At 43.3% G+C, this 12,713-nt stretch overlaps 1 protein-coding gene and 2 long non-coding RNA genes across 3 annotated transcripts in view; 1 reads left to right on the forward strand and 2 right to left on the reverse strand.

The window, feature by feature from the left end:
* The window catches only part of gdh03 (glutamate dehydrogenase 3), a gene marked incomplete at its 3' end in the record, with an annotated part of 135,318 nt that overhangs the window by 24,613 nt on the left and 97,992 nt on the right, over nucleotides 1-12,713 (forward strand). The window contains 6 exon segments of the mRNA NM_001172531.1: nucleotides 4,316-4,453; nucleotides 4,616-4,753; nucleotides 4,879-4,959; nucleotides 5,137-5,260; nucleotides 7,118-7,209; nucleotides 7,319-7,381. Of these exon segments, the coding sequence (NP_001166002.1) occupies nucleotides 4,316-4,453; nucleotides 4,616-4,753; nucleotides 4,879-4,959; nucleotides 5,137-5,260; nucleotides 7,118-7,209; nucleotides 7,319-7,381 (636 nt within the window).
* LOC110498957 (uncharacterized) lies at nucleotides 5,571-7,125 on the reverse strand. Its single transcript, XR_002469899.3, has 2 exons — nucleotides 6,665-7,125; nucleotides 5,571-6,518 (listed from the first exon to the last, which is right to left on the reverse strand). It is a non-coding gene; the product is annotated as an uncharacterized LOC110498957 (long non-coding RNA).
* On the reverse strand, nucleotides 10,337-12,076 carry LOC110498953 (uncharacterized). Its single transcript, XR_016489350.1, has 3 exons — nucleotides 12,018-12,076; nucleotides 11,201-11,269; nucleotides 10,337-10,661 (listed from the first exon to the last, which is right to left on the reverse strand). It is a non-coding gene; the product is annotated as an uncharacterized LOC110498953 (long non-coding RNA).

Here is a 12,713-nt window from a genome sequence, read left to right on the forward strand (position 1 = left end):
GAGTTTACAGTCTAGCCAGACACCTAGGTATTTGTAGTTGTCCACATATTCTAAGTCAGAACCGTCCAGAGTAGTGATGATAGTCGGGCGTGCAGGTGCAGGCAGCGATTGGTTAAAGAGCATGCATTTAGTTTTACTAGCGTTTAAGAGCAGTTGGAGGCCACGGAAGGAGTGTTGTGTGGCATTGAAGCTCGTTTGGAGGGTTGTTAACACAGTGTCCAAAGAAGAGCCAGATGTATACAAAATGGTGTCGTCTGTGTAAAGGTGGATCAAGGACTCACCCGCAGTAAGAGCGACATCATTGTTATATACATAGGAAAGAGTCGGCCCGAGAATTGAACCCTGTGGTAACCCCATAGAGACTGCCAGAGGTCCGGACAACAGGCCCTCCGATTTGACACACTGAACTCTATCTGAGAAGTAGTTGGTGAACCAGGCGAGGCAGTCATTAGAGAAACCAAGGCTGTTGAGTCTGCCGATAAGAATACGGTGATTGACAGAGTTGAAAGCCTTGGCCAAGTCTATGAAGATGGCTGCACAGTACTGTCTTTTATCGATGGCGGTTATGATATCGTTTAGCACTTTGCGCGTGGCTGAGGTGCACCAGTGACCAGCTCGGAAACCGGATTGCACAGCGGAGAAGGTACTGTGGGATTGAAAATGGTCAGTGATCTGTTTGTTAACTTGGCTTTTGAAGACTTTAGAAAGGCAGAGCCGGATGGATATAGGTCTGTAACAGTTTGGGTCTAGAGTGTCACCCCCTTTGAAGAGGGGGATGACCGCGGCAGCTTTCCAATCTTTGGGAATCTCAGACGATACGAAAGAGAGGTTGAACAGACTAGTAATAGGGGTTGCAACAATGGCGGCAGATAATTTTAGAAAGAGAGGGTCCAGATTGTGTAGCCCAGCTGATTTGTACAGTCCAGGTTTTGCAGCTCTTTCAGAACATCTGCTATCTGGATTTGGGTGAAGAAGAAGCTGGGAAGGCTTGGGCAAGTAGCTGCAGGGTATGCGGAGCTGTTGTCCTGGGTTGGGGTAGCCAGGAGGAAAGCATGGCCAGCTGTAGAGAAAGGCTTATTGAAATTCTTGATTATCGTGGATTTATCAGTGGTGTTTCCTAGCCTCAGTGCAGTGGGCAGCTGGGAGGAGGTGCTCTTATTCTCCATGGACTTTACAGTGTCCCAGAACTGTTTGGAGTTAGAGCTATAGGATGCAAATTTCTGTTTGAAAAAGGTAGCCTTTGCTTTCCTAACTGACTGTGTGTATTGATTCCTGGCTTCCCTGAAAAGTAAATGGCGGGGACTATTCGATGCTAATGCAGTACGCCACAGGATGTAAACACAGGATGTAAACTGTTGCACATTTTTTGGCAGGGCAGGCACTTTGCGGATTCTTGATGTTTAGTTGTAGAACTGTTTATCTGTTTTACTTTTTACTGTTTTACTTAAATTATTTATTTTAACATACATTCGTTAAAAGACTCTTGAATATACACTACCGTTCAAAAGTTTGGGGTCAGTTAGAAATGTCCTTGTTTTTGAAAGAAAAGCACATTTTCTCCCCATTAAAATAACATCAAATTGATCAGAAATACAGTGTAGACATTGTTAATGTTGTAAATGACTAGTGTAGCTGGAAACGGCAGATTTTTTTATGGAATAACTACATAGGCGTACAGAGGCCCATTATCAGTAACCATCACCCCTGTGTTCCAATGGCACTTTGTGTTAGCTAATCCAAGTTTATCATTTAATTTTTTTTAAATTATCCTTTATTTAAAAGGCTAATTGATCGTCAGTATACCCTTTTGCAATTATGTTAGCACAGCTGAAAACGGTTGTGCTGATTAAAGATTTAACTGGCCTTCTTTAGACTAGTTGAGCATCTGGAGCATGGTTCGATTACAGACTCAAAATGACCAGAAACAAAGAACTTAATTCTGAAATTCATCAGTCTATTCTTGTTCTGAGAAATGAAGGCTATTCCATGCGAGTTATTGCCAAGAAACTGATGATCTCGTACAACGTTGTGTACTACTCCCTTCACAGAACAGCGCAAACTGGCCCTAACCAGAATAGAAGGAGGAGTGGGAGGCCCTGAGCAAGAGGACAGGTACATTAGTGTATAGTTTGAGAAACAGACGCCTCACATATCCTCAACTGGCAGCTTCATTAAATAGTACCCGCAAAACACCAGTCTCACCATCAGCATTGAAGAGGCGACTCCGGGATGCTAGCCATCTAGGCAGAGTTGCAAAGAAAAAGCCATATCTCAGACTGGCCAATAAAAATAAAATATTAAGATGGGATAAAGAACACAGACACTGGACAGAGGAAGATTGGAAAAAAGTGTTTTGGATAGACAAATCTAAGTTTGAGGTGTTCGGATCACAAAAAAAGGACATTTGTGAGACGTAGAACAAATGAAATGATGCTGGAGGAGTGCTTGACGCCATCTGTCAAGGATGGTGGAGGCAATGTGATGGTCTGGAGGTGCTTTGGTGGTGGTAAAGTGGGAGGTTTGTACAGGGTAAAAGGGATCTTGAAGAAGGAAGGCTATCACTCCATTTGCAACGCCATGCCATACATACCCTGTGGATGGCCCTTAATTGGAGCCAATTTCCTCCTAAAACAAGACAATGACCCAAAGCACAGCTCCAAACTATGCAATTACTATTTAGGGAAGAAGCTGTCAGCTGGTATTCTGTCTAAAATTGAGTGGCCAGCACAGTCACCGGATCTCAACCCTATTGAGCAGTTTTGGGAGCTGCTTGACCGTATGGTACATAATAAGTGCCCATCAAGCCAATCCAATTTGTGCGAGGTGCTTCAGGAAGCATGTGGTGGAATCTCTTCAGATTACCTCAACAAATGAACTAGAATGCCAAAGGTCTGCAAGGCTGTAATTGCTGCAAATGGAGGACTCTTCGATGAAAGCAAAGTTTGAAGGACACAATTATTATTTCAATAAAAAATCATTATTTATAACCTTGTCAACGTCTTGACTATATTCACTATTTATTTTGCAACTCATTTCATGTATGTTTTCATGGAAAACAAGGAACTTTTTAAGTGTCCCCGAGCTATAAAATAATAATAATAATAAAATAAAATGTATTTGTCACATACACATGGTTAGCAGATGTTAATGCGAGTGTAGCGAAATGCTTGTGCTTCTAGTTCCGACAATGCAGTAATGACCAACGAGTAATCTAACCTAACAATTCCAAAACTACTACCTTATACACACACACAAGTCGAAAGGGATAAAGAATATGAACATGAAGCATACACCCCCGCCCTTCTTCTTCCCAGAGAGGTCTTTATATCTTTCGGAGCGATACATGAAGAAGCCCGGACCTGACTATATACACACACACGCAGACGCACACACACACACTTGCAGGCTCCATGGCCTTGTCCTCTTTCCTGGAAGCCTGTCTATAATTATCACCCTTTCCCTGTAATGAGCTGCGGAGAGTGTACAACAAGGTATGTGTTTGTGTGTAGGTCACTCAGTGTAAGGGTGAATGTACTACCGATTAAGTTAGGATGAAAGTTAATGGCAACAGCAGTAGAGATCTGTTGATATACTCGCATCTCGCCTTGGTGCCTGATGTACAGACTGACTGACTAAACAGAGAGAGGTTGGAGGTGAGGAATGTCTGTTTGTGTGTAGTGGTTGCAGGGAGAGGGGTGAGGTGGAGAGAGCTCACCCTGTGCCCTGCCTATCTAGTGTGTGTGTGTGTGTGTGTGTGTGTGTGATTAGATTTTCTGGGAGATTTAGTGAGTACGCAGATCTGTAATGTTGTCATCTAGCAGATGACAGAGAGAGTTGAGGAAAGGAGTGGTCAGATTTATACTGCAACAAAGGAGAGGATAACTGAGAGAAACGGAAGTGAGGATAATGGAGGGATAGACGGAGGAAAGGAGCTGATCTCTGAGTATTTATAGACGTCGGCCACTGCTGCTGTGGACACACACGCCTCTCAACTACAGTATCTATTGTGCAGGGCTTATAGCAGCGTTATATACTCGTCATAGTTAAAGCCACATTTCCCAGTTGTACCAGGTTTGGATAATATTTGATATTACCTGGTTTCAGTCCTCTCGCTCTGCTTATTTGCTGTTTCAGTTCATTAGCTAGTAATCTGTGGCTGTGGCTTCTGCAGTGACAGAGGGGGGCCACATGGGGGCACTAATGTCATGTGTATGTAGTGGAGCTGAGATCAGGCCTGGTCGGGTGTTTCTGCGCAGGTGGTGGTAGTGATGACGACATAATGATAATGATTTCTCTCCCTTTCTGTCATCATTAGGGCTTTGGTAATGTGGGTCTCCACTCCATGCGGTACCTCCACAGGTATGGTGCTAAGTGTGTGGGCATCGCTGAGTATGACGGCAGCATCTACAACCCAGAGGGCATTGACCCCAAGCAGCTGGAGGACTACAAACTGGTAAAAATACTCTCTTACTCTCCTGCATTCTCTCTCTCTCTCTCTTCTTCTTTCTGTTTACCCCCCTTCCTCTCTTCCTCCCTCTCTTGCTCTGAATATGAGCTGGCCAAAGGCTTCCTCTCTCTCTCATACTTACCTGTGTCTTTGCATGTCTGTGCGCAGCAACATGGTACGATCGTAGGTTTCCCCGGGGCTCAGCCATACGAGGGCAGCCTCCTGGAAGCGCAGTGTCACATCCTGATCCCTGCCGCCAGCGAAAAGCAGCTCACACGCAACAACGCCCACAGAATCAAGGCCAAGGTACTACATTACAGACAACACCCCTATCTAAACTACACTATGCACAATACCCTATATTTTCCTCTCAAGTTTAAACTACACTACCCACAGTCCTCTGCTCTAGCCAGTGTTGTTGTTTGTTCTAGATCATTGCTGAGGGAGCCAACGGCCCAACCACACCCGACGCTGACAAGATCTTCCTAGAGAACAAAGTCATGGTCATCCCTGTAAGAACACACACACACACGAATAAAACACACATTTGCATGTTAAGGCGTCATGCACACATTCACAGTGTCTGCAGTTCTCTCATTAACCAATCAAGAAGCTGAAGACTCACTCAACAATCCCAGACAGAGACATTTATCTGTTTACCCTCCTGTGTGTGTTTCTCCCTCCCCCAGGACATGTACCTGAACGCCGGTGGTGTGACAGTGTCCTACTTTGAGTGGCTCAAGAACCTGAACCATGTCAGCTATGGACGTCTCACCTTCAAATACGAGAGAGACTCCAACTACCATCTCCTCAGTAAGTCCTGACCTCTTACCTCTGACCCACACAGCCACCTTCTCACCTTCCAATACAAGAGAGATTCCCACTACCACCTATATATATTTTTTATTTTTATTTATTTAACTAGGCAAGTCAGTTAAAAACAAATTCTTATTTACAATGACGGTCTAGTAACAGTGGGTTAACTGCTTTGTTCATGGGCAGAATGACAGATTTTTACCTTGTTTACCGGGGATTTGATCTAGCAACCTTTCGGTTACCTGCCCAACACTCTAACCACTAGGCTACCTGCCGCCCCAATATATAGTACATCCTGACTCCTGACACTTGTTAAATCAAACTTTATTAGAATTGCATTTAAAAAATCTTGATACATTTTAGAGCACACATTTTGAAACAATATGAAACACATATTGCTGGGGAAATTCACAGGGACCACCACCTTTTTGCTTTAAGCACCTTTATCATTGGGAAAGTGATCAACTATAACCAAAGCAAGATAATGATGATGGTGAGCACTTATGAATGCATTTTTCATACAAGCTCAATAAAAAACACACATTAAAAGGTAAAAGATACAACATTCAAATAATAAGGTGAGAGGAACAGCAGGCTTTAGCATAATTGTTCATCAAATTATACATCCCGTAAAATAATGTTTCTCTTCTGATCTGCCCTGGAATGTTCAGTGCTTCCCTTTTCCTCCTTCCACCTCTTCCTTTATTTCCACCTTTATGTCTTCCTGTTTTATGTCCTCGCTCTCTCTTTTCCTCTGCTCTCCTCTTTCCTCAATGCCTAGATCTGCCATTTTCTCCTCGACACGCTCACTCGCCTCGACACGCTTGCTCTCGACACTCTTTCTCACTCTCTCGCTCAAGGCTGGGAAATCATTTGGGAAGATCATTAACGTCTCACTATTACCCTGCACCATGATTATCCCAGTATCATACACATTTATAGTGCCTGCCTTCGTTTTCAGTTGTTTGCCATCTTGAATTTTTCTCCACTGTTTTCCCTCAGGATAGTGTTTCAGTATTTCCTCTTCCCATGTAGAACTGTTTGTTGTGTAGAAAATGAGGTCGCATGGAGCATTTTTTTTTTTCATCACGATATAAAGTCTGGATTTTCATGCAAAATTTCTCTTTTCTTTTTTCTTTTCATCTGTCATCCCCTCAGGGTAGGGGATGAGGGGGGGCAATATGTTCTGTTGTTTTACCTCTGCCATTTCTAGATGTGGCGACTAGATTTCCTTTGACTCTTTGTTTGCTACCACCTGTAATAAAGATGAATGTTAATGTATTTATTATCTAGGTCACTCATTAACAACATATTCTATTTCACAAAATAGCCAGGTTAAATATTAGGAGCAGGGCCCTGTATTTCCTTGACTAATATTGGAAGTCTTTCATCTGTACTCACTCTGGAGCTGTGTGTCCGCTTTCTGATCTCGTCTCTCGGTCTGTAGAGGATCTGTGTTCGTTCAGTTCTGAAGACTTTTCCTCTTCCTTTAAACAACCTCGGTGTAGCAGGAGATACAGTACTGTGTCCCCTCTTGGAAATTGTTTCCGTTTTTTACTGAAAAGATGACCTCAAAACAAGTGTAACTGGCGATCTTTCCGTTGGTCACTCCCGTATATAACGGAGGTTAAGGTGAAGTGCCAGGTAGAATGACAGATACGCCTTTCTGACGTTGAGGTCTCAACTGAATGAAAACGATATCTGAAATGTGTGAGTGAACCCAGAGGAAACTTCAGGGATGAATGTTGATCGATTGGATATACTTGAAAATACGATGGTTGCCAATGATCAGGTTACATTGCTACATTGCTGTCTAACATTTTCTCTCTATCCCTCGCTCTCTCTCTCTGTCAGTGTCCGTTCAGGAGAGTTTGGAGAGGAAGTTTGGAAAACAGGGAGGACCAATCCCCATTGTCCCCACCGCTGACTTCCAGGCCAGAGTCGCTGTGAGCACACACACACACACACACACACACACTCACAACCTATGTGGTATGGAAATTATGTAATATGTTGGCAGTTTGACAACACATATTTCCTTCCTCTCCACTCCAGGGTGCTTCTGAGAAGGACATTGTTCACTCTGGCCTGGCCTACACCATGGAGAGATCTGCCAGGGTAAGAGTGTGAGCGTGCTTACATGTATACGTGTGTGTGTCTGCGTGTGTTTGTGAGGTTAGTGCCGATGAGTCAGATCCTAGAATTTAATCATATGTTCTCTATGAGACAGACTGTGATAATGACAATGCCCCCGCCCTGGCCCGGGGCACCTCTCAATCACACCACCATGTGTCTGTGTATGTTTGTGTCAGTGTGTGTAACTGGTTTTGCCAGTGTAACTGGTATCTAACTAGTGTTTGTGTGTTTTTGTCCCCCTGCAGCAAATCATGCGTACGGCCAGTAAGTACAACCTGGGTCTGGACCTGCGTACGGCTGCGTACGTCAACGCCATCGAGAAGGTGTTCAAGGTCTACAACGAGGCCGGCATCACCGTCACATAATCACCCTATCAAAGTCAGACCCCACCCATACTGCCCTGCTATTGGTTCCACCGCTTCCCCATCGCTCAATCAGCCTTTAGAACATTTGAACATTTACATTAGAGATCCCCACCTCCCCTTCGTACGCACGCACACAGACACACATGCATACACACACACTGAAACATACTGTGTTCTGTGTCCCATGACCTCGCCGTATCTCATTATCATGACGGTAACTCAGTATTTCTGTATCGTTTTGTTTCAGTATTGTCGTTCAGTTATTTGTGTATTGTGAAAGGAGCAGGTTGTAGCAGGAAGCAAGCTATGCTGAGAGAGATTCAAGACAACCCCCCCCCCCCCCCCATTACCATCTGAGTTCAATGTCTGTCTTTTTGTCTTGTTTGACCCTGGTGTTGCCATGGTTTCAGACCACAGCACTGGAGATGCCTTAGCTCTGACGGAGCTCTGACCTGAAGAGATGCACATACACCCCTATACTGTACTTTAGAAAAGGATATCGATTTAATGTTAACTTTAGACTTATACTTTTTTTTTTTTAAGGGAAATAGTTTAAAACTTTATAACAGGGAAAGATGACATCATATGTGTTCCTCAGTTTTCCTCCCAGAGGTTAGAGGTCAGGGCCCGTATCCACAAAGCATCTCAGAAAAGGTCCTAGGAATCCTGTTATAACCTGTTTTAAGACACAAAAAAAATCAGAATAAGTTTAAGACACTGCTCAGATGGGCCTCCCGAGTGGCGCAGAGGTCTAAGGCACAGCTTGAGGCGTCACTACAAAGCTGGGTTCGATCCCAGGCTGTGTCACAACCGGCCATGACCGGGAGTCCCATAGGGCGGCGCACAATTGGACCAGCGTCATCCGGGTTAGGGGAGGGCTTGGCCGGGGGGGCTTTGATTGGCACATCGCGCTCTAGCGACTCCTTGTTGCGGGCCGGGTGCTTGCAGGCTGTCATCAGTTGAACAGTGTTTCTGCCGACACAGTGGTGCAGCTGGCTTCTGGGTTAAGCGGGTGGGTGTTAAGAGTGCGGTTTGGAAGGTTTATGTTTCGGCCTCGACCTTCATGTTTCGGACTCGACCTTCACCTCTCCTGAGGCGATGAGACAAGATCGAAATTGGGGAGAAAAGGGGGGTACAATACAAAACAAACAAAAAGGCACTGCTCAGACAAACTCTGAGCCAGGAGTAAAATCAACTCCTAAAACTTTTATCACGACGGTTTGAGGTTCTGCAAAGGAAAGATAGTGATGACGCTCATTGCCATTGTTGTAAATGATGGGGGAATAACCAATCACAATGAGGCATTGGCAGCTGTGAACTCTAAGGAGCACACACGTACATCAAATGTTGTAATGGTAAAACGTTTGATATCATTTTCATCCTGACACGATCACTTTGCTTATTTTTAATTATTGCCCAATATGTTGGCATGCATAAAATAAATACTGTAATCACATTTTTATGGTTGTCAAAAGCTTTATTTGGACAATATTACCGTTATAGCAACACACACATTGTCACTCCCGTTTAACAACTCTAAATCGCTTTGGCACAGTAGGCATCAAGTCACTTGCCCATAATGTTTGAAAGGTCTGTCATTTTCATTGAACACAATCAAAGGTTGCATAAGCACTAGATGCCTACAGTTGCACAATTTATAGGGTTGCCCAATTTAGACATATTTTTTAACTATGTGAGGTTGCGTTCCAAATGGATAACTTGAAATAACTTGATGTAGGTCATTAAATAATCAAAAGGAAAATGTGTTTATTCATTAGCGTAGTGGTTATAAATATTTAGGCATATCATGTGAAATCATGTGAAATCATTGTCAAAAGGGCAAGAGATACTGTTGATTGTAGGTCTAGATTATTTATGGATTGATGAAATATCAAAACGTTCTTTTAAAAACTCAAAAGCTATTGCAAATGACGCAGGAACCACTGACTGGCTGCATTTGTCTGTTATCAAGACACCTGCTGGTAACTCTTAACTGGTTAGGACAGCTCATGAGGTGTCCTAATTATCTGTCAACTAGGTGTGACTCTTATGACGAAAGAGGCTTCATGCATAGCTTTTATTTTCACTCATAATAGTAGGAGTGAAATATCTCTATTCTCAGCACTTATAACCAATTTTCAACTCTGAGACGCTTTGTTGATACGGGCCCCAAGCTCAGGGTTAGAGGTCAGGGGTTATGGTTAGCGTTCTGTGCTGAGGAACACTGGGTTCTACTGTGTTTGGTTGTTAGTAAAGTTCCACACCCTTCTCCACTACATCAGTCCCCCCACGAGCCCCCCAACCTTCCCTGCCTACTGCTCCTGTCTTGTCCAATCTGACCCTCCTCAAAACCCCCCACCCCACCCTGAGCGAGAGAGTAGAGATACTCAATGGAACAAACGTTCTCCTTTTACTTCTCCAATAACCTGTTCATGCCCGCAAATGGAAATTGCTTTGGGAAATGTGTATTTCCTTTTTTGTTGTTGAAAACCAATAAAATGATGACAAAAACACAAGTGTGGCTTGACTGTGATGTATACGCGCAGTATGTGAGGTACAGACAGACAGAGACTAGTGCTGAAAGATGATAGGTGTTTTATTCATGTTTATTCATGTCCTATTAACTTTATACAGATCTCAGTTACAGTACAGTGTATGGGGTTGGTTGAGGGGAAGGAAGGTTTGTGGTTGAGGTATCCAGAGAACTCTTCAGGGGTGAGTGGAGAGATGGTAGAGTCCATGTAGGGATGGCGTGGGGAGTGGGGACATGGTATAGTCCAGGTCGGGGGATTATTTCAAAAGGCTCTTTCCGAAAGACTTGGCCTTGTCTGCAGCACTGTCCTTGGCTGCATTGGCTGCTACCCCTTTCACCGCATCAGTCACCATTTCACCAATACCTGGAGAAACAACCACATCATCAGACACCATTCCAACAATGCATACAAAGACATCGGACTCCCAACAGAATCATTATACAGCTTACACCTGGGTCGCATTCAGGAGGCTGCAACATACTGAATGTTGTAGATAGGAATTCAATGAATAAAGTTGACATTGTGGGTGTGTGTCTAGATCAGCGATGTCAAACTAATTTTTCCCCGGGGGCCGCATTCTGTCTTCAACGAGGTCCGGAGGGTCACACTGAACATTAGTTATATTTCCTCGCCATCAAAATTAGCAAAAAACTGTCCCACTATCCATTGTTTTTGGAATTTTCTATGGTCCCTTACTGTCTAGCTTTCATTTCTGTGATTATTAGTGAGCTCTACACAGTCAAGAAACTATGTGGGTCTATTATAATTTCCACACAGTTTGGATTTGGTTTTAGTTATTTGAAAGTATACTGAGTTACTTTCGTTTGACATCCCTGATCGAGACCCATACAGGTGAGGCTACATGACCGTGTTAGCATTGTAACTCAGAATAGACAGATCACCTTGATCTTTCTTTGGTTCCTTCGTTCCTCCTCCGATCATATCTCCCACCTTCCCCTTCACCACACCAGCTGGACAGAGGGAGAGAGAGAGAGAGGGGGCTGTCAAACATGCACCTTCTGTCTCGACATGAGACATTTGGTGGAATTAAATCGTATGTCTCGTTAGGGAGAATGTATCAGCTGGAACTCATGATGTGATGCCACAGAATCTTTGTTTATTTTTTCCCTTTCTGATAGAAATTAGCTCCCACACTTTTAAATCTAGACAAATCCAACTGAACATTTTGAAACATGAGCAGTGCCATAAAGTACAGATCCAAGATTTTTTTCTCTTCCTTATTTGATTTAAGAATGTTGTTGGCTCATCAACTGCAGATGCGCTTAAAATTCCAAAGTCCAGATTGAACATTTTGAAGGCTGATAACACAACAGTGAACACTAAAATCAAAGCAAAACTGCATATAAACATCATTTTTGCTGTGTTTTTTTTTTTTTTTTTTTTTTTTTTTTTTTTTTTTTTTTTTTTTTTTTTTTTTTTTTTTTTTTTTTTTACCTTTATTTAACCAGGCAAGTCAGTTAAGAACAAATTCTTATTTTCAATGACGGCCTGGGAACAGTGGGTTAACTGCCTGTTCAGGGGCAGAACGACAGATTTGTACCTTGTCAGCTCGGGGGTTTGAACTCGCAGCCTTCCGGTTACTAGTCCAACACTCTAACCACTAGGCTACCCTGCCATTCTCCACATGAATGTCCCCCATCATTCAACCACGTAAACAAACACCTTTACCAATTTATCTTATAGATGCCTTTTTCTCACCTGCTTTGTCGATGACCGCATCCACCTGTTTCCCTGATCCTTTCAGAAGATCCATCTCTGCCTGTTCTGTACTCGGCGGTAGAGTGTGTGAGAACTTTTGGATGTGGGTGGGTGTGTGTGTGTGCATTGGTTTATATGAGGTTGGGAGAGCTGCTTAGAGGCCACCCCTCCATCACACACCCCTCAAGTCACACACACACACCCTCAGGGTGCGCAATGCTTTTGTTGTTGGTGTCCATATGAAAACTTGTTGTCAGTGGAAATGCCCAGCAGCGGAACTGTAAATACCGTAGGTGGGAGAGGCCTCCTAACTTTATTAGGATCCTCAAAATTAGTTTGAACTGAGGACCCAAAAATGATAAAGGATATGCAGATACTTGGACTTGGGAGTCACACATGCACGCACATACACACACAATCCCTATTCACTTCATAGATATCCATAATGTGAAGATGCAAATGACACATTATTAGATGCAATTAATACATGAATAATTCATTTATTTGATATAAAGATGCATGGGAAACAGGAAATACTGGATGTGATGTCCTGGGAGGTTACCAGACCTTTTGACTGACCGTCAAAACAGCTCAGCTATAAAAACAAACACAACGATACATGGGCCAAGCCAAAAACCAGCATAGAACACACTCCGTACCAGGACAGTTCTCTCATAGATTGTTTCTCTGTGTTTG

The sequence above is a fragment of the Oncorhynchus mykiss genome, chromosome 20, assembly GCF_057628025.1.
Source record: "Oncorhynchus mykiss isolate SJ-2025 chromosome 20, ASM5762802v1, whole genome shotgun sequence".
NCBI classification, from domain to species: domain Eukaryota; kingdom Metazoa; phylum Chordata; class Actinopteri; order Salmoniformes; family Salmonidae; genus Oncorhynchus; species Oncorhynchus mykiss.